The following is a 23,184-nucleotide window of genomic DNA, read 5'->3' as shown; positions in this document are numbered from 1 at the left end:
GTCTCAGGAAACATGATAAAGTGTATGTAAAGAAACATAGTTCCGGGGCTTCCCTGGCGGCGCAGTGGTTGAGAGTCTGCCTGCCGATGCAGGAGACACGGGTTCATGCCCCGGTCCAGGAAGATCCCACATGCCGCGGAGCGGCTGGGCCTGTGAGCCATGGCCGCTGAGCCTGCGCGTCTGGAGCCTGTGCTCTGCAACGGGAGAGGCCACAACAGTGAGAGGCCCGCGTACCACCAAAAAAAAAAAAAAAAAAAAAAGAAACATAGTTCAATTCAGTAAGTGTTTGCTGAATTTACATAACAAGTAAGGTACTGTGTGTTGGGCACAATGCAGAACTCAAAGGTGAATCAGAAACAATCACTATCCTCAGAGATCTGGATACTCATGGATACCCAAACAGATCCGGTGCTTTCTAGCCTATCTGCTCATGCCATCATGTCTGCTTGGAATAGGCTGTGTCTTCTGAACGCCTAATCAGCCCTTTAAATTCCATTACCTCCACGAAGCCTGCCTGTCTTCTTCCATGCCCTGTTCCACATGCTGTCCCAAGCACCCATATAACTGCTTCCTGCTTAGTATTTATATCAACTTGTTATCTTATAGAGTGCCTTATAGTTGTTAGGGGAAGCACTGACAGAAACCACCCACCCTGGCCAGGCAAGGTAATAGCCACTTGCATGAGTTATCTCACAACAGGGGATTCTGGTAAGGAACACGGAACTAACAAGCTACCACCAACCGGAAGAACTCGGGAAAGGTCAAAAGGAGAGAAGAGACACCAGTCCACATGTCCTACCAACCTCCCAGAATCCTTCTTGATGGAATCCATCTTGGCTGAGCGATGCGTGTGCCACCAGGAAGGACCCTGAGTCAGAATGACTGGCCGGAGACAACCCAGAAACTAACCCCATCACCATAAAACCCGAGACGGTGAGCCACGTGGCAGGGCAGTCTTCCTGGGTTCCCCGACCCTGCTGCTCTCCGCCCAGGCACTCCCCCGGGAAAAAGTCTCTTGCTTTGCCAGCACATGTCTCTTCGGACAATTCATTTCCAAGGGTTAGACAAGAGCTCACTCTTGGTCCCTGGTAGGGGTCCCCCTTCCTACAACATACTTACGCATTATATGTACCTTCCCATTTACAAAACAAGCCTTCATGGGGTCCTTAAATCTTCTGCAGTCTATGTGTGAATTTTTCCAGTAAGAAGGGACAAAATAATCATCAGTTTTACAAGAGGCTTTCTGAACTGCAAATTGTTAAGAATGTAAATTAATGGATTTACAACAATCTGCTGTGTGTAACTAAATCTAGTCATTATATTCTTAAAACTGCATTGAGCAGCTGAGGAAAACTGTTTCTTTCACACATCCAAAATGCAATTGGTTCCATAAATACAATATAAAATTATGTCAATATCAAAAGCTGTTCTCTAATAAAATAATAAAATTACTTAAATAGAAAATGACTAAAATAGGAAGGAATTCTGTAAGCACAAATGTGAATTACAAAAAATAGAAACATGTTTTCAAAATTTTAACAAGAAGGCTTCCCCAAGGTTTTTGTTGTTATTGATTTTTAAAATAATGAAATTAAATCAAAGAAACACATTAACATATGGATCAACAGGCTTATGAATACAAACAAGGAAAATATATCCATGTTATGAACTATAAAAATCATGTGTCAGTCAAATTAAATTACATTTTTAACTAAGCAGCAGCTGGTATTTTCAAAAACACATGAGACAGAAATAAGACCTAAATCATTCAGTATGCATGTGCAAGGTTTCACATTCATAAAACGCAACCTCAAAAACGTTGTCAGATGGAGGCAAACAACTCAAAGATTCATAAATAAAAAGCGGGCACAGTTAACAAACCTAAATTCTAAAACAGCCATCAACACTGAACACTGCATGAAAAGGCCTTCTGAATTGAACTACAAATCTGCCTTTTTAAGGAAACTGATTAGGGAGCCATTAGATCAAATTGTGGTAAATGTACTAGTTTACGTCTAATCAACAAATTAGCTGCAATTAAATTACGTAGAGCAGGTAGCACCTAACCAAGAGTTTTAAAGAAATATGGGACTGCTGTCTTATTATTATAAATAGCCAGCATGCCAGGAGACAGCAGACTGCTAATGGAAGAGGCTTCAATAAGACATGTTCTAAAAGGAACCCTGGGAATGACACAATAATTCATCTTATTTCCAGACTGGATGAATTGGTAAAACACTAATAAGAGAGGCATTGTAAGAAGAAAAAACTGATTGCATTGTCAAGATGTCCATAGTTCATTAATGACATAAATGTACACTAATCTATCCTTGTTCTCAAAAAGATAATAAAACCAAAATCCTGCTGCCTTAATGAAATCACAATACTAGAAATCTAAATTTATGATATTTATATTTTAAAGTATTACCTTAAAAATTAACAAAAGATAATTTTTTCATGCATCTTAGTAAAAACGTTAATTATCAGAAAACTAAGCCTGACATCATCTTGAAAAAAGAGATCTGAAAAATAACATTTAGAGCATTATGAATGCCAGACTTTATGTTTCTTAAGGAACTTCCTTGTTTACTGGTATATATCTCAAGCCTACAAGAATCTCTCTCATATAAATACTTGTTTAATCAAACTAAATTACAACTAAGATAACTATTACCCAGTCTTACCCAGAAAGATATATGCCACAAAAATGAAATTTCCTTATATTTATTGCTTAGTTCCCCCTTAAAAACATGCCAAAAATTTTACGTCAGTCATTGTGGATAAAAATTTTTCTAAAACATGTTCCATTTTCCTAGCTGTCTCAATTAGAAGACACCAAATGTGATTTGACCTTTTCCAGTGACTTGGGGATCATCATGAACATGCTTTACTGGACCCTAGCGGGTTTTTCTCCTTCATGTTAAGTGTCAATGTCACTTCCTCTCTCTCTGTGCTTAGACTACCAGTAGTCATTCTAACCTTGCTCCACCCTTATTTATTTATTTATTTATTTATTTATTTTTGCGGTATGCGGGCCTTTCACTGTTGTGGCCTCTCCCGTTGCGGAGCACAGGCTCCGGACGCGCAGCCTCAGCGGCCATGGCTCATGGGCCCAGCCGCTCCGCGGCATGTGGGATCTTCCCGGGCCGGGGCACATACCCGTGTCCCCTGCATCGGCAGGGGGACTCTCAACCACTGCGACACCAGGGGAGCCCCACCCTTATATTCTTTTCTATAATAGAGAAACAAAGAAGTAAACCTGATAAGAATTCTATTCTTTAAAAAAAAATTAAGTACATAAAAAGTTCCAAGAAAAATCATCAGGAAAAGTATATGGTTTCAAAGCTGAAATTTTGTGACATTTATTATGGTGGTACAAAGGCATGTTTCCGTCTCTTATTTTAGGTTATGTTCTGAGAGTGTTGACCTTTTAACAAATGGCATATTACAAATGTACATGTTTATTTATTATTTAGGCTTAAAGATAAGTTGTATTTATTTCATTAGAAAATTCTGGTGGTAGGGCTGGTAAAATCTGTGTTTGTATGCAAAGCCATACTTACCTGTTTCAAGTAGAACAGAAAACAGAAGCCAGAATCCTTGGAACTTTAAAAATTAATTAAAGATTTTATGTTATGTCCCAGTGGCAGCATTTTAAAGTCAATCTTAGTACATGGGAAAGCAATTTTTAAATATTGAGGGTATTGAAAACTGTAGGTAATAAAACAATTTAGTGGACCTGGGTGAACTTTTTTAATAAAAGGAAATTTCATTTACCAGAGTATCATAGCTAATACAAGTAAGTACTGTTTCATGAAACTTTATTACAGGCTGCATGTTGTATATGTACTGAGGCATGAATAAAAATAAATTTCTTAATGTGGGTTGCAGTCAAAAAAGTTTGAAACCCATATAGTGAGTTTTTAATGTTCTGTAGGTTGTCTGCAATCAGAAAAGAGATTTGTGCTTTTCCACTCATTGCAACAATATTCTTCTGTAACATACCATCACAAAATCAAAGTCATTAACTTTCAGGTCTTTGAATGTGGCTGTTTCTAATGAAGTTTTAATATTATATCTAGCACATGGTTCGTACTAAAGATTAAAGCCAAAAATGATCCTTTTTTCTTAGTGACATTAAGAAAACCCAAATAAACCTTTATGTGTAGCTATTTCTGATGCTTGCTATTGATTTAAAGATGTTTTTCTTAAAAAAAAAACCTTTTACTTTTATATAATGAACTATACCAGTTAAAATAAACTATATCAGTTAAAAGCTGTCTAGATTTTTACTTTTGAGAATTGCAATTTAAATTTAACAATGGTATCTATAAAATATTCTCTAGTTACCTATGTATTGACTATATTAAAGTGCAAATTAAAATGAAGGATCCAACCTAAGTTCATATTTTTGGATACTGATAGGATTCATATTCCAATCAAACCTTAATTATTTCTCATCCTAACACAGCAGAAGCTCCATTTTAACCCACCCACCACTGTTTATAAAGCTTTTTGGAAGAAACTGTTGTGCAACAAAAGGATAAATCTAAACTTGCTATCAGCCTACTAGGAATTTCCAAGTAATGACAAGGACAACTGATGGGGCAATGAGAATTTGATGCTCAGCGCCACCCAGTGACAGATCTCTGAGCATACTCCTCCCTCTACTGCCTACTCATTTTGATGTTCTAAGCACTATACTGTAAGCTCAGCACACAGAACTGCATAAAACATTAAGTCCTACTCCCAAGAAAATGAAGTGAGAAAAGATATACCTATGGTGTTTTTTTAGGCTAGCATCAAGCGAGAGAAAGAAAATATTACAGGGCAAAAAGAAAGAATCTATAGTAAAGAAATAGGAAATGCATAGTACTGCTGGCTGGGGTTTTGCCCTGGCCTCAGCAAAGAATCTTTCCTATCACAAGCTTTTCAAACACAAGACAGAAAATGAGCAGCTTTAGTTAGCGATCACTTTGTGGTACACTTAACATCATTTTATTAAAACATTTGAAATTATTGTAAAAATATTCCAAATAGGAAGCTCCTTCATGAAAATAAGATATTAATACTAGTTTAACACAATCTGTAAATGAAATAAAATCTAAAAGATTTACCTAACAAAGTCTTCAATGAAGTCTGGTTAAAGTAATTAACAACATTAACCAATTAACATTAGTAACAGGTCTCTCTTAAGCTGAAGAGTACTCAGATATTTATTTTACTATTTAAATTGTACATACATCCATTATGAATACTTTTTCTGTGAATGCTATGTTTTAAAACACAAAAGGTAAAAAGCCAAAACAAAAAAGTGTAACACAGATACTGATGGTTTTGGAGCCTGGCCTCTTCTGTCCATCTTGGCTATACAGTGGGTTTTGGCACTTCCAGCAATCTGAAAACTGAAGCTTCACTTTACTGTCCAACCTCTACGGATCCTCTGCAGAAAATGTAGTATCACTCTGCTTCTAAATCTTTCCAAATGCCAACTGAAAAAAATTCTCTGGAAAACATTTTCTTTTCTTTCGGAACTGGCAACAGAAAGCAACCGTAACTCAACCATCAGCCTGGGCACAAACTACCCTTTTTCCCAACTTGGATATCTAACACAGAAAGAAAGTTGTTTTCCCTATAAGGGAAAGAGATGAATTAAAGAAATTAATGGGGGACTTAGAGAATAGAGATAATTTTCAAAACCTAGCTATGATCTTCTTTCATCTGAAGAAGTAAGAAGAAACTAAGAAGTAAAATCTCTTTCTCAAATGATCAAAGCAAGGCAGATGAGAATGGAACAATAGTAGAGAATTCAGAGTGTGAATGTAAGAACTGTTAATTCTATCTATAGGATAAAAACTCCTGGAAACATTACAGTACAGTAGGGAATAATCAATTGTTGAAATAAGATCCAGAACTGTGGCAAGCAATCCTGCCAAGATTAAATCCAACATAATTCTTTCCTGCAGGTTATTTTAGGATCACTACAGGCCATGTTGGGAAGAGCTACTCTATGGAAGACGGTATTAGACCCTAATGACGTCTTCACTCTCATTAATAGGACTTCAATGACATAAGCCATCTTTCCCTCTTTCTTTAGATCCCATCTTTCTTCCTTAACTAGACATTCTTCATTTAATGTCTATCTGAGTAATACGAATAACTTGATTTTGAAGCAAAACAATGTGTGTGGAATCTATGACAAAGGAGGTAAGAATATACAATGGAGAAAAGACAGTCTCACAAATCAATGGTGCTGGGAAAACTGGACAGCTACATGTAAAACAATGAGATTAGAACATTCCCTCATACCATATACTAAAATAAACTCAAAATGTATTTGAGACCTAAATTTAAGAACTGAAACCATAAACCTCCTAGAAGAGCACACAAGCAGAACACTCTTTGACATAAATCAGATCAATATTTTTTGGATGTGTCTCCTAAGGCAAAAAAAATAAAAGCAAAAATAAACAAATGGGATTGAATTAAACTTAAGGCTTTTGTACAGCAAAGGAAATCACTGATAAAACAAAAAGACAACTCACTGAGTGGGAGAAAATATTTTCAAATGATATGATTGATAAGGGCTTAATATCCAAAACATATGAACAGCTCATACAACTCAATATCAAAAACAAACAACCCAATTTAAAAGTGGGCAGAAGACATGAATAGATATTTTTCAAAGAAGACATACAGATGGCTAACAGGTACATGAAAAGATGCTCAACATTGCTAATTATCAGGGAAATGCAAATGAAAACCACAATGAGATATCACCGAACACCTGTCAGAACGGCTATCATCAAAAAGCCTACAAATAACAGATGTTGACAAGGATGTGGAGAAAAGGGAATGCTTCTGCACTGTTGGTGGGAATGTAAATTGGTGCAGCCACTATGGAAAACACTATTGAGGTTCCTCAAAAAACTAAAAACAGAACTACCATATGATCCAGCAATTCCACTACTGGGCATATACCCGAAGAAAACGAAAACACTAATTTGAAAAGATACATGCATCCCGATGTTCACAGCAGCATTATTTACAATAGCCAAGGTACAGAAGCAACCTAAACGTCCATCAATAGATGAATGGTTAAAGAAGATGCGGTATATAACTGAATATTATTCAGCCCTAAAAAAGAATGAAATTCTGCCATTTGCAACAACATGGATGGACCAAGAAAGTATAAAGCTTAGTGAAATAAGTCAGAGAAAGACAAATACTCTATGTTATCACTTATGCATGGAATCTAAGAAAATAAAACAAATGTATATAACAAAACAGACACAGATTCACAAATATAGAGAACAAACTAGTGGTTACCATTGGGGAGAGTGAAGGGGCAAGATAGGGGTATAGGATTAAAATAGATAAGCAACAAAGATATATTGTACAGCACAGGGAAACAAAGCCAATGTTTTATAATAACATTAAATGAAGTATAATCCTTAAAAATTTTGAATCACTATGTTGTACACCTGAAACTAATATAATATTGTAAATCAACTATACCTAAAAAAAAAAAAAAGAATGTGTGTTGAAGAGCTATGTAAATAAAGTTACTGCATTACATTCTTTCATGAGGTTAGGGTAAAGTACATGTAATTTACTATTTTTCATCTTTTTTATTTATTGAATGTTACTTTCCTAGTAAAAGAAGAGAATTTGCTTTGTAATTTTAATACTGAATAAATTTGTATATAAAGGAATCTAATTATTAAAACACAGATATTTTTATCAAAGGGTAGAAGAAAGGAATAAATGAATAAATTAAACAACTAGTAGCACAAAGCTATTTGAACCATATATGGGTAGAAATGTTTCCATCCACCGAGTATTATTTAATTAATGAAAACTTTGATACAGGATTCTGAGGTAGATTAGTAACAAATGCAACAAGTTACTTTGTAGAAATACAGAAAAGAGTAAGAAAACTTAAATAATGATATTAGATGATTTTGAGATATTTGAGAGTTTAATTTCTACTCAAGCTCATATCTACTTGCTTAATACTATTGAAATAAAAGTGCAATTCTGAGAATACCATGTAATGTATCAGCCTGGAGGCCTGAGAGAGAATAATGAAAGGTAAGCCTAGAAACAAAAACTGGATGCCTATTTTGTAAGATGGTAAAATTTCACTCCAAAAATTTTATTCCTTGTTATTATGATAATAAAGTCACACAAATAATCCAAAAAATGTTTATTTTAACTTTTTAATTCTCATAAAAATTGAGACCTAGAGAAAAATGTTTGTGGAATAAATGAGTATCTAGGTTTAGAAATACTTCCAAGAGCATTAAGTGAAATGAACATGAAGCTAAGAAAAGGTTCCAGTAATACTGTTTATTCCCTAATCCAGTTAAATGTAATTGTAATCCCTTAGGATTTTCTAAATTAGCTCATTCAGCAAATATTTATTAATCATCTACCAAGGGCCATACAATGTATTAAGCATCTGAGTTGTAGAATCTAAAACACTATCTTTTCCCTCAAAGAGACTGATATGGGATTAAATAAGTAATATATAAAGGAAGAAGTGATCTATTCTGCCTTGAAGAAAATCAGGAAAGGTTTCAGATAGGAGATGAAACTTCATCTTAGACCTAAAACAAAGTCAGATTTCACAGACAGACAAGCAGAGGGAAGATATTCCAGATGAAGGACATGGTAGAAACCAAGACAGACGGGGAGAGACTGCTCAGCACATACGGGGATTTGTAAAGTCTTGACGATTAAGGTAAGGGGACAGGCAAAGTACAGATGTGACTTTAGACAGAGACAGAAGTCAGGTCAAGTAGGGGTTTGTACCCCAGCTAAGTTTTGTAAAAGTCACATTCCAACAGAAAATGAGTACCAATACATTCCTTATCATCTTTCATCCGAATGTAACTCCATCTAAGCCCCCCCCCAAAAAAATGTAGAGGGAATAATATCTAAGTCCTTTCAGCCTCCTGCAGCTATATTTTTCAAAAATAATCACTAGAAAATGGTAACGTAGAAGTAAAGAGGTCAGTTTTAAATGTTGGTGAGTCACATTGATTAAAGAAAAGGGTCAATTTGCAGATAGTCATACAAAGGGAAGATTATTGAAATGATTACTCAACAGCACATTTACTCTAAAAAGTAATCTCACATGGGTTGAATTTTTAAGATCAGAGTATCATAATTTTGATCAAAATTTTATACCTTAGGTAACTCAGAGCCAGATTTAACATCATGTGTCTTTGTCTCTAACTACCAACATGTGGAACTGTAACCAAATATATTTTTCTTTAAAAAGTAACTTTCGCTTGTTGATTGCAAAATACAGTTCCATAAACAAAATCCATTATATATATATATATATATATATATATATATATAAATGTTAATTTTATTGCAGAAGTTTGGAGATTATAATGATAGTATTTAATTTAAGTTTGAGTCTGTGTTGGACAAATATGCACTATGCTTTTCAAATGATTGGAAAATCAGTTTTATTTGCCTCCTTTTTTGACAATGGTTTGATTTTTGTTTGTTTGTTTAAGTAAAAATCATTAAACTTGTGCAATGGTAGCATGGAAATTACCTGAGGTGTCTTGTATGATTGTGCTTTGGCCAGGGTGGACATAGCTTAAATTATAAAAACTAAAGATTAAAGAAAAAGGAAGTATAAGTTTATGCTGCCTATTTAGAAGAGAACTTTCATTCTTCATAACTATATAACATTATAATGCCACTGACTCATAAGAGGTTTAAATTAATTCTGTAGGGTAGGACACCGGCATTATTAGTGTTCATTTTATATCTCTAATGTTCTTGGTCCTATTGAAACATTTCAGTATACAAAAATACTGCAATATTAATACCCAAGAGAAAAGCCATCATAATGTGTATGCTGGTCATTATGATCAGTGTTGGTACAATTTTTTAAAATAAACTATCATGCCCTTCAAAAAAACAATCACTAGAGCATAAAGTGGTAATAAAATTCAGCAGAAGTACATGCATTGCACCATTTCTGTTTACCAAGCTTCCCTTGAGTTCAGTTAAAATAAAGTAAATTGACTATTTGAAGAAGTTGTTGACTTAGCATTAAAACCACAAGGTAGAAATATCTTGGACTACAATGACAGACTGATAACTAATGTTTACTTGGCTATAAACACAGAACTCTGTATAGTTTAGAAAAGTTCTATTTTAAGTGATTATTTTAATGTTCTTGAAATAACCAGGTATTTTTACAAAATTTTTAAAAATTTTATTTCCCACTGGTATGTCAATTCAAGTCATCTGAGAACTCTCTGCCTCAGAATGCTACAAAGTCATTTTTCTAACTAAAAGATTTAATGATGCCTTGACTTATTTACCAAAGAGCCAGCAATGTTTTCTTAATTTCAAATACTCACCAAAAACTAACATTTCCAAACAATTATATTTTGTCACAGTGAAGAACAACTGCACAAAGATAAACAAAATAACATTGTTTTGCTTTTCCTCTAAAGCCAGCGGTCCCCAACCTTTTTGGCACCAGGGACCAGTTTCATGGAAGACAACTTTTCCATGGCTGGGGAAAGGGAGGGGTGGAGGGGCTCAGGCGGTAATGCAGTGCTGGGGAGCGGCAGATGAAGCTTCACTCCCTCGTCCTCTGCTCACCTCTTGCCATGCGGCCCGGTTCCTAACAGGCCTGGGACCCTGTCCACAGCCCAGGGCCCTTGGGGACCCCTGCTCTAAAGAGCTGTATTTTTCAGAAGATACAGTTTTTGTCAGTGTGAGTAAAAGTGACTGTTTTCAGATTAAGCAGCTGGCATGTAATCAACAGTTCTTCTTACTGGCCTTCTGGACATTCCACATATCCAAATACTGACTCTGAGTGTGAGTTTTGCTGTATCTCTCCAAGGCAAGACAGATTAAAAGGCTCAAATGTGCTTCTCTTGACAAAAGATAAAAAAATTAAAATAGTACTCTATCTTAAAATGTTACAAATGATTCAATTTCCTACCCTCCAAAAACTGTCAATTGCATTTCAGCTGTATTATTGGCTACCTTGAGTCACAAACCACTTGGGATAGTTTGTATATAGAAAATCTGCCATTTCCTTTATTGTTAACACACAACTTTCACTTCATCATTTACTTTTAAGAAAGAATAAGAGAAGTCTAGGTTTCTTTAATTACAGCATAATATCCGTCTTCAAAAAAATCTAAAGAATTATAAAAAGTAAACCCTGAAATGTCCATCACCATTAATCATTTGAAATATCTTGATACAATTTTATTTCGTACTTCTTTTCTCTTCTGCTATCTACAATGGAAAGAGTTCCCTTCTCCAAGGAAAGCTCTGTAAACTAGAGCCAATTCTCATTTGTCTGAGATATCTGGGTATCACTTTGGATAGCAGGCATGACAAAAAAATAACCTTGCAACGACTCTCAACGGTAGCACACAGTATGGTGCTGAATTAAGCTTTTCTCAGTACTCAGTCCCAGGATGCTCCATCAGGAATAAGAAAATGAGCTATTTTCTTAAGTCAGTGTATTCACATAAAACTGTGGCTAAATACATGAATGAACCACTATTGATTATCTACAAAGAGCTATTTATTTGCAATTCAGAAGAGAAGTACCATATATAAATTGTAAACAATTAGGTTCCGTAACATACTTAATACAAAACTTAATCATCAATTTAGAAGCCCAAAAAATACAGCCACAGATTTCTGATCTGCCCAAAAAATACAGTCATAGATTTCTGATCTGAAGATTATATCTAATAAAGCTAAGAGCCGATCCACCAGTGACCACCCTTAGAAAGGAAATTTTCTTTGGGATGAGACTCCAGATGTTTCTCCAGTAATCATGATGAATTTATCCTTATCCATTCACCCTACCTTGACAGGTGATCCATAATTCTTATACCTTGACAGGTGATCCATAATTCTTTTTTTTTTTTTTTTTTTTTTGGTGATACGCGGGCCTCTCACTGTTGTGGCCTCTCCCGTTGCGGAGCACAGGCTCCGAACACGCAGGCTCAGCGGCCATGGCTCACGGGCCCAGCCGCTCCGCGGCATGTGGGATCCTCCCAGACCAGGGCACGAACCCGCGTCCCCTGCATCGGCAAGCGGACTCTCAACCACTGCGCCACCAGGGAAGCCCCCATAATTCTTATCCTTGTATATTTATGAAACTTATTTTTTATACATTACACACTGGCATGATTAAACTGTCCTTTATAAGCTAAATTAAAAATTTTACACATCAGCTGACATGAGTTACTATATCACAGGGTGACTTATCAGCCAATGATTTAGTTTCTGAAAGGTTAGAACTAAATTTATGTCTCAATTTGACTGGGCTAAGAGATGTCCAGATAGCTGGTAAAATATTATTTGGGGGTGTGTCTGTGAGGGGTTTTTGGAAGTGACTGGCATTTCATTCAGTAGACTGAGTAAAGAAGATCCACCCTCACCAATGTGAGTGGGCATCATCAAATTCCTTGAGGTTCCAAACAGAACAAAACGTGAAGGGAGGGCAAATTCCCTCTCTCTCTTCTTAACATCCACCTTCTCCCACCCTTGGACATCAGAGCTCTTGGTTCTTGGGCCTCAGGGCTCCAGGACTTAACACCATCAGATACCCCGGTTCTCAGGCCTTCAGACTCTAACTGAATTATACCCCTGGCTTTCCTGATTCTCCAGCTTGAAGACAGTAGATTACGGGACTTCTCAGCCTAATACAGTCAGCATCTTTGACATCTTTACCCTTATTCTATTTTACACCAGTAATGAAAAAAATCAATAAAACATTAATGGCTAATACCTACTGCCTACTTAATGTGTGCAAGGCATTGTTTGATAAGCATTTAACAGTGATTATTTCATTTGATTCTCATAACAATCCTCTGACATAGGGAACATTTAAAACTCTATTTTACAGATAAAGGAACTGAGGCACACAGAGATAAAACAACTTGCCTAAGATCACACTGCTAATGAATGATAAAGATGGGATTCAAATGTATGCAGCCTGTTTCCAGACCTTGATTAAAACCAATATGTCTCCCTTGTAAATTAATGTCTCGTAAACTTAATATAACTGAGACAAAGACAGAAATCATTAGGAACAACATGAGTATGAAATCTTTAGCCTTAAATGGCTATAACAGACCGTGCTGTATATTTGTGAAGGAAAAATAACAAAGTTAAAGAATATGGTACAGAATAGAACTTTATCCATTAAGACTACATCTACATGGTGAGTTATAGTAAGAAAATTTTTAACATTTTCCTTTCTAAGATGAGAATCCTCAATCTAAACATTTTTACATATTTTTTACATGTACATACTTTTAAAGAATGCAATATACATGTAAGTAGAAGGCTTACTACACTACATAGTTTGATTGAACAAAACTTTATTGCTCTCCTACTATGCACTATGATACAAATTAGATATTTAAATATAATTCAAACATGAACTCTAAACGCACTAAGCTTGCATATAAGTGAAATATATATAATAAAAAATAATATTGTGATAAAGAGATATAAAGGAGGTATTTACGAAGTGGAGGGTGGCACATTGAACTAGAATCATTCATTCTGCCAGAGAGAGGGTAGAAAGAAAAGTAAGGCTTCCAGAAGAGGTAACTTTCTCAGCTAGCACTTAAATGATGAAACAGTCAGAAATACAGGTGATAAAGGTCATCTTGGACAGAGAAAATAATGTGTGTAAAGGCACAAAGACACAGCAAGTTGAGAGATTTCAGTAGGTGCTACGGCTACAGCATAAAATTCAAGGCAGGAAGTGGAAAGAGACGAGCTGGAGTAATAGCTAAATCAGGAAATTCCATTAGAAGTACTCAGACTCATGATGAGGATCCACTAAAGGGATAAGAGAACAAACAAACCCTCCTATTCATTCCTGGGTTGGGTTTTCACCCTCAAAAGTAAATATTCAATGACAGTATTTCCTTAAATTTTACAGTGAACCACCTCCCTTCCCCACCTAAAAGAAGAAAGTTATTAAAAAAAAAAAAAAAGAGGTCTATTCTAGTTTCTAGTTACCAAAGACTTGACTGAGACAAAAATTACATACCTTAATGATGCAATAAACCTTGAAATCAGCAGAATTAGCTTACTTTTAGTTTCTTAGTGGCATGAAATTAATGAAATATTACAGTAATATTTCATTTTTGTTGGAACAACCTATAATTATTATAGTTTAGTTCTGGATCAAATCTTAAAATGGTTTAAATTCAAAAAACATAATGGTTTAAATGGTTTAAATGGTTTAAATTCAAAAAACATAACATAAAAAACATAACATAAAAAACATTCCTTGAAGAGAAGGAAATCTAATACACTTGACTTCAAGCTCTATTCTCCCGTTTAAAGGCAATGGAGAGTTTAAATTGGAGTTAATATACAATAGTAACAATACTTATTATTTGCAAAGTGTTCTACATTTTCAAACCCGTTTACAGTTAGTACTTTATTAATTTAACAAGTTTATTATGGCAGCGCCATTTCTTTCATGAAATGAAAGGAGCAGAGACAAAAATTCAGGCACAGCAGGAGTCAGGGCAGCCTTTCCTACTTACAAATCATCTAAGATCAAGCATGGAAGGTACATGAAATAATATCCCACATCTGTTCTCTAAGATACATGCGAGACACTCGGGTTCGAGATAGTCAGGTAAAAGTAACAGGCCTCAATCTGGCTCTCCTAATGAGGCCAATCCAAAAACAGAATTGTAAAGACAGTACTAAAAGTATCAAAAAAAAAAAAAAAAACCCAAAACTAAAAACCCATACCTTCAGAGCAGCGCTGATGATAGTGAGGGAAGTTCTATGGCAAACTTTGTTTTACTATCTGAAATGCCAGCTTAACCCACTCCATGGAGTCGAACTTTATACAAGTGACAGAGTCAGCTTATTACAAGAGAGAAATCCCAATATCAACAAAGATACAGATACAGATGTAGTAATTATACTGGAAGGGTGAAGGCATGAAGCTATAGATTAACATTTCCATTCCTAGGTTAGATCAAGCAAGACCACTATTAAACCACAGTTCAAGATGCCCAACCACCACATGAAAATTCTTAGAACCAATAGTAATTATTTATGTCCTAGTCTATTTATTTATTTTCAGTCTTACTAAAACTGCGAATCATAAAACTGATGGTGTCTTCCTCTTTGTACTGGCAGCTAAAAGCTTAGAGTAAATTTTATAGCAAATGAGTAAGAATTAAGTAAACTCACTGCTGTCTTTCTTGCCTTCACCATCTCCTCATTTTCTTTTTGTCCTTACTCGTTTATTTTTTTTAATCTGAATGAATTGTGTAAACTTTCTTAAAGGCTTTCTGAAATAAGGGAGTATTTAAACTAGCTAACTAAACAAACAGTAACAGAAAAATGAAAAAAGAAACATTACCTTTTCATCAAAATTACAATCAAGTCTTCTAATTAACACGATGAAAGTGCCAGATGAATTGTCTCTTAGTGGCGGAGGCACTATGGGTTCACAGGCATTCTCTGGTTTTGAGTTAATCAAAAAGCCCTAAAAAAAGAATGAGCAATAAGTTTTCTCTCTGTTAAAGTCAAAAAAATGAATTCAACTTACTTCTATAAACACCTTTTGAATCTGTTCCATGTGTTTTGCATTATATTAGATGAATTATCTGGCAACTACAACAGTTCCTACCCTCCAATTGTTCATAATCCCAGAACTTCTAAAGTAGTATTTGGCTTCCTAAGCATTTTTTTTTAAGTAAGTTCCATTTTTACCATTAAAGTTAAAAAAAAAATCACACATAAGCCCATCACCCCAGAGACAACCACTGTTAGCATGTTGGTATATTTTCCAACAATGACTGACATTTCTAAACCAAGCAAACACTTCTTAAAAATTAACTTTTAAATGTCTTTCCTCAAATAATGAAAATGCACAGCGTTTCTAGGAATTTATTATATAGAAACATTAGCCTGGGTATATAAAGGTATATGTAGAAAGATGTCCCCTGCTACATCATTTTTAATAGCAAAAACTGGAAATCATGCACATCGATCAGGCAGCCATTTAAAAAATTATAGTATATTCATACAATAGAAAAATAATAGAATCATTAAAAAGAATAAGATAAATCCTTACATACTAAACTGAAAAGATGTCCACAAGATAACTACTAATTTAAAATGAAATAGCAAACTGCTTTCCCAGAAATATAGGATGGTTTGACATCTGAAAATGTATTAATAGTTTAAAACAGAAAAACCAAATGACTATCTCAACAGGTGTAAAACACTGAATAAAGACATAAAAAGATGATCAAAATCATTAAATTCATTTATCAGGAGGAGTGAGCAATTAAAGTTATGACACAGTGCCCAACAATAGTCCTGTATGGCGCATGAATTGGTCCCACCAACCATCTATTCCACAGGATTTGACAATTTTGTCAAGTTGCATTGCTTGGCTTGTGATAGGGAATGCTTTTGCACATGTTTCAGGAATAAAATGCAGCATACCTTCACTTACTCAAAGAATAGCTCCCATTCTTGATTCCATAAAGCGCTTGGTTTTTACTTTGCAAGGAAACAGAACTGTGGTTATCCTTCCAATAATGAATATTTGCTTCACTCGTATTAAATTTACTCCTTGCTGCCTTTTCTGTGCCTTTCTGCACACAAACTAACTTTGTGCCTTAAAGCCAAGTCACATAGTGCAGTTCTTTTCAAGACACTTATAACAACAATTAAACTCAAGCCATGTAGTACCAACAAGGTATATAACTTAACTGAAGTGAAGACAATATGAACAGCTATGACCAAATTTCCCATGTCCCGGAGATGACAACTCCATCGTGACTGCCACCTAGCGGATAGCTAGGGAAAGACACATCCCAATTTCAGATACGTTAAAATATGGAATAATGCATCTTCGAATCAATAAATTTATGGTATGTACAGACACAAAAAAGGGTCTACAAGTGGAACTAGAAAAAGCTTTTTGTTTTTTAATCATTTCTGTATTGCTGAATCTGTTATGACAAGCATGTATTATTTGTAGACATAAGAAAATTTATAAAAATTAAATACACATAAGCTAAAAGTTAAAAAAAAATCTATTTGCATTAATGGAAATTGAAGCCTTAAAAAAACAGGTCTTTTTTTTTACCCCTCAGCCACGCCGCACAGCTTATAGGATCTCAGTTCCCCGAGCAGGGATCGAACCCGCGCCCTCGGCAGTTGAAAGCGCAGAGTCCTAACCACTGGTCCGCCAGGAGATTCCTAAAAACAGGTCTTAAATTCTTAAATATTATCTTTCCTGTGGACTATGCTAAAAAGAATAACTTGATAAAACAGCCTACTAATTCCTATCCTTCCCCCAGATGTAAGTCACTTAAAACAGTGCAAATTTACTTTGTTTCATCCACAAAGTCTACAGAGTAGTGTAATGGGTTTTGCCAATTAATTTGGCAGAAATTTCTGGTCCCTTAGATAAGAGTGACCAAGAAGGTGCTGCCTTAAGCCAGGTCCACATGCCTCATGTCACCCTCCAGGGCCAATCCTTTTTATTAAAAAGGATTTTTATTAATCCTTTTTATTAAAAGGATGCTTGCTCTGTGATCAAGGATCCTCCTCATCCCTATTTACTGACAGGGGCAATTTATGCCAATATGTAGGAAGCCCAAGAAAACTACCAATGTCCAGGAGACTCAGAAAGGATGCCCACCTTTTTGCCCTTTGTTGTTATAATTCTCTGATGATTAAACAAGGATGCTGGGGACTTCCCTGGTGGTCCAGTGGCTCAGGCCCTGCGCTCCCAATGCAGGGGGCCTGGGTTCAATCCCTGGTCAGGGAACTAGCTCCCACATGCTGCAACTAAAGTTCTCGCTTGCTGCAACTAAGACCCGGAGTAGCCAAATAAATAAAAAAATATTAAAGTGTTTAAAAAAATAATAAATAAAATAAACATAACAGATAAATAGGGGTACTGGGAAATTAAGAAAAAAAACAGCTCATCTAAATTAAGAATTCATATGTGACTATTAGATTTCCACAACTGTATTCAATGATGTTCAAATCAAATTTATTAAAAACAAAACAGGGCCTCCCTGGTGGCGCAGTGGTTGAGAGTCCGCCTGCCGATGCAGGGGATACGGGTTCGTGCCCCGGTCTGGGAGGATCCCATATGCCGCGGAGCGGCTGGGCCCGTGAGCCATGGCCGCTGGGCCTGCGCATCCGGAGCCTGTGCTCCGCAACGGGAGAGGCCACAACAGTGAGAGGCCCGCATACCGCAAAAAAATAAAAAAAAATAAAAAAAAAAAAAAAAAAAAAAAAAACAAAACAAAACAAGGATGCTGGACAAAAATAGTGTATGCAGACGGGCACCTCAATATCAACGAATGTATAATGCAATAGGTTTGTGGTATATGTATTTGTGGATTTTTAAAAAACTTTTATGACTATACATGAAGCAAAGTACACAAAACATAATTTTTCAGCTTGATGAGTTTTCCCAAACTGAACACACCTGTATCAGGAAACAGCACTGCAGGAGTTCCCTTCATCCTCCCCCACCCTATCAGCAATGTCACTACATGGACCTCTAACAGCTTAAATTAGATTTTGCCTAATTTTATAACTGACATAAACAGAACCAGACATACAACAAATTCCCTTTTAGACTTCTTTCTCTCAATACTGTATTTGTGAGAATCATTCCTACTATTCAGCAACCATACTGTGGAGATATACTTGGCAGATCTTTCATTTTCATTTCTCTATAGTATTACATTGTGTGAATATACCAAAATTTATTCTACTGTTGGTGAGCATTTGGGTAATTTGTAGTAGGCACTATTACAAATAGTGCTGTTATAAACTTTCCAGTACAAGTCTTTTCATGAACATATGCATGATGTTTATGTACATAGAAGGAGACCCATAGGATATCAAGCTGGACCATAGAGTATCAAGCTTTAGTAAATACCACCAAGCAGTTTTCCAAAGTGGTTTGGGTTAGCACTTTTTAACTGGAATATTCAAATAATCTAAACTTAAAAATCATACTGAGGGCTTCCCTGGTGGCAAAGTGATTGAGAGTCCGCCTGCCGATGCAGGGGACATGGGTTCGTGCCCTGGTCCAGGAAGATCCCACATGCCGCGGAGCGGCTGGGCCCATGAGCCATGGCCGCTGAGCCTGCACGTCCGGAGCCTGTGCTCCGCAATGGGAGAGGCCACAACAGTGAGAGGCCCATGTACCTCAAAAAAAATAAAAAATAAAAAATAAAAAAAATACTGAATATAATTTTGCTTTAATGTTTCCAAAGTATTTAGAACTGAGAAACTGCAGGGTAAACGTTATGAAAAAATTACTCTTGTTGAAAAATTACACTAGTTAATGAAGTCATAAAGAGATAGATCATTCAATAAAGTGGCTTTATTTAAGACTGTTTCAGGCTGAAAAGCCTTAGACTTTCCTCCCTTCAGTCTGAACTGAATGGCAAACTATACAATGAATAAAATTAAGAAGAATATATGCAGTGATAATGTCAACAAAAATGCGGAAAGCAAGGCAGCAATGCCTTTTTCCCTTTGTAAGAATATAAAAGTAAAAGCAGGAAGAGAGAGAGAAAAGTGGTAAGTTGTTTTGTTAGTGGATACCTGAAGTTATTAATAATTAATAACTGCAGCAACAGCAAGCAGTTAACATTTGTTGAGCCATAGCACTTAGCACTGTGTGTTAGGCACTATGCCCTTTAAATGCTCTAATTCAGTTAATCTTTGCAATAATCCTATGAGGTAACTACTACTGTTATTATCCCTATTTTAAAGAGAAGGAAACTAAGTCTCAAAAGAGTTAGGTAACTTGCCTAAAGTTATACATAGCAGGCATGTAATCCCAGGAAGTCTAACTCCAGACCCTACGTTCTCAACCACTATGCTACACTGCCTCTGCCAGACAAAAAAAAAACACAGGTGAAGAACAAAATGGGCAACAAGAAGAGAAATGGACATTTACAAAAATGAACGAACCAAAATGTTAGTCTGAAAGGCAGTTAAGGTTGATTCTAAAATTTGACACAAATATTTCAAATGATAAGTTGTCAATGGAACCTGTCATAATTTTTACATTCAAACATAGACCAAAAAGAGTTTATCAGCTAACATTCTCCTAATGTGTGAGATTAATCTGTTTATATCAACAACTTTCTAGAATGTTAAAAAATATCCACTGCCCTTTTCTCTAATGCTTTGTTAGATCATTCTTCTAAAATCTACCAGTAACTTTCACATACAGGCCACATTTAATTCCTTTTTCACAAATAGTTGGAGATTACTCTCCTCTTATGCAATAAAACATCCTTACCATTCATTACTCATTATTTTAAGTTCCTTTAACATTCTGCTCTGAATATACTTGTCTCATTTCATGTGGGGTCTGTTTAAGTACTAGGATGGATAAAAAAGAACTGAGTCCCCACTCAAGTAATTAATATCTGGAAAGAACTAACAGATCCAATTAAGACAAGAGAAAACAAAGTGAAAACAACATGCAGTACAAATGCACAGAACAGAGAAAATTATTCTATGTGAGGCAGTGACAGAAAAGGTGATGTTTGACTTGGTTCTTAAACTTCACTATACTCCACTTTGGTGCCAAAACTTAAATATACGACTGTAAGTGATCTGACCAATGTAACAACAGATAGGAACTAACACACTTTAACCTCTTCTAGATATTATATGTCTATTGGTGCACTGTAAGACTAAATTAGGTTTCAAGTGAACACATTATAGTCATTTCAACAAATTTTTGACCTGTTGCTACTAAGCTATATTTCTCCTCTTTTCAGTACCTATTTTTTAAGACTCGAGGGCAAGGGACTTCCCTGGTGGCGCAGTGGTTAAGAATCCGCCTGCCAATGCAGGGGACACGGGTTCGAGCCCTGGTCTGGGAAGATCCCACAGGCCACGGAACAACTAAGCCTGTGTGCCACAACTACTGAGCCTGTGCTCTAGAGCCCACGAGCCACAATTACTGAGCCCGGGCGCCACAGAACCCGTGCTCCGCAACAAGAGAAGCCACCGCAATGAGAAGCCCGCGCACCGCAACGAAGAGTAGCCTCCGCTCGCCACAACTAGAGAAAGCCCACTCCTAGCAATGAAGACCCGACATGCCAAAAATTAATTAATTAAAAAAAAAAAAAAGACTCGAGGACCAAACATTAGTATATTAACCATTCCAAACTTCAGGACATCTGCCAATTTGACAGCCAAACCTTGCATGTCTTTCTGCACATCACTGAGAGTTATATACTAATTAAAAGTTAAGCCTTTAACTGGATTAAAAGGAAAGGTTTTTAAAATCCTCCTCACAAATTAGATATTACATCTATAGCATTATTCAGAGCAGTAACTAAATATCCTTCATCTCAAAGTTAAATCTCACTCTGTACACTCTGCTAGAATTCTCCCCAATAACCTTTTCTGGTTGTCTATTTTATCAGTGACTTAGATTTTAGATTTAATAAAATCTGATTAAAAGATGTCATGAAAATAAGCCCATTAATAACTAAAAACGTTAAAAGAATACTTAAAAGTGCTAAGTCAGGGCTTCCCTGGTGGCGCAGTGGTTGAGAGTCCACCTGCCAATGCAGGGGACACGGGTTCGTGCCCCGGTCCGGGAAGATCCCACATGCCGCGGAGCGGCTGGGCCCGTGAGCCATGGCTGCTGAGCCTGCGCGTCCGGAGCCTGTGCTCCGCAACGGGAGAGGCCACAACAGTGAGAGGCCTGCGTACCGCAAAAAAAAAAGTGCTAAGTCAGCAATGTAATAGTTTAGACCAACTTTTTTTGGGGGGGGGGGCTGCGTTGGGCCTTGGTTGCTGCGCGCGGGCTTTCTCTAGTTGCAGCGAGCGGGGGCTACACTTCATTGCGATGCATGGGCTTCTCATTGCAGTGGCTTTTCTCTAGGCATGTGGGCTTCAGTAGTTGTGGCTCGCGGGCTCTAGAGCGCAGGCTCAATAGTTGTGGCGCATGGGCTTAGTTGCTCTGCGGCATGTGGGATCTTCCCAGACCAGGGCTAGAACCCGTGTCCCCTGCCATTGGCAGGCAGATTCTTAACCACTGAGACACCAGGGAAGTCCCAAGACCAACTATTTTTAGAACATTATTTCTGAAAAAGCTCACAAGCATTAGAAACAAAATTTAACTCATTTTAATATTATAAAACTGTCAAAGTTTTAATTAAAAAAAAGTCCCAGACTACTATACTTGTTTATTAATTGCACTGAGATTAAAAGCAAACAAAAAAAAGAAAAGAAAGCACATTTACACAATGTTGATACGTAGTTCTAAAGTCACTCATCTTAATAATTTCCTCAAATGAGAATTTTTGAGTGATTTGTTTTAATGGATTTGATAATTAACCTTTATCAATTACGTACTGGATGCTAAGCTGAACTTCCACTTCCCAGCCATGATGGAATAACACGGGCTAGTTTTAACATCTTGCTTTAATTAACTAGAGAACAACAACAAAAAAAGATATGAAACATCAGCTTTCAAACACTGGACAACGAACAGCACAACAGTGATTCCTGAGAAAAGGAAACAAATGAGATGAGCCCTATAAAAACCTTAGCTCACTGCCTGGAGAGATTCCAGGCCTCAGAACAGGGCAGGGGAACCCAACAGAGTCTGGTAGTCTCAACAAGTTGAGGAGACAATTAATAATTTGGGGAGGGGGCTTCCCTGGTGGCGCAGTGGTTGAGAGTCCGCCTGCCGATGCAGGGGACACGGGTTCGTGCCCCGATCCCGGAAGATCCCACGTGCCGCGGAGCGGCTGGGCCCGCGAGCCATGGCCGCGGAGCCTGTGTGTCCGGAGCCTGTGCTCCGCAACGGGAGAGGCCACAGCAGTGAGAGGCCCGCGTACAGCAAAAAATAAAAAATAAAAAAAAAAAAAAAAAAAAAAAATAATTTGGGGAGGTCAACACAGCTAGATTTTGTGGGACACAACACTGGGGAGGGGCGAACTGCAAAGAGAGCTCCAGATATATGTAGAGGCATTCACTCAAGTCGTTGGCTGAGTAGTAATCTGCATACATATGTGAGGGAACTACCAAAACTAAGAAAGAACCATGAGAAAGGAGTAAACAGAACAATCTCTGGAGTTCACACAGGGCTGG

At 36.7% G+C, this 23,184-nt stretch overlaps 1 protein-coding gene across 5 annotated transcripts in view; it reads right to left on the bottom strand.

Annotated features, from left to right (window-relative positions):
* Positions 1–23,184, bottom strand: part of RNF13 (ring finger protein 13) — a 230,767-nt gene that overhangs the window by 59,714 nt on the left and 147,869 nt on the right. For 4 of the 5 annotated variants that reach the window (XM_082625551.1, XM_082625552.1, XM_082625550.1 and 1 more), the window contains exon 4: positions 15,425–15,550. In XM_082625551.1, coding sequence (XP_082481677.1) covers positions 15,425–15,550 — 126 coding nt within the window. Of the gene's footprint in view, positions 1–15,424; positions 15,551–23,184 lie in introns of those variants that run through there. The other variant, XM_082625554.1, reaches the window with a different exon arrangement.

The sequence above is a fragment of the Mesoplodon mirus genome (genome assembly GCF_964341445.2).
Source record: "Mesoplodon mirus genome assembly, chromosome: 6".
Classification (NCBI taxonomy): Eukaryota; Metazoa; Chordata; class Mammalia; order Artiodactyla; family Ziphiidae; genus Mesoplodon; species Mesoplodon mirus.
This window is presented reverse-complemented; position numbering and strand designations above follow the sequence as displayed.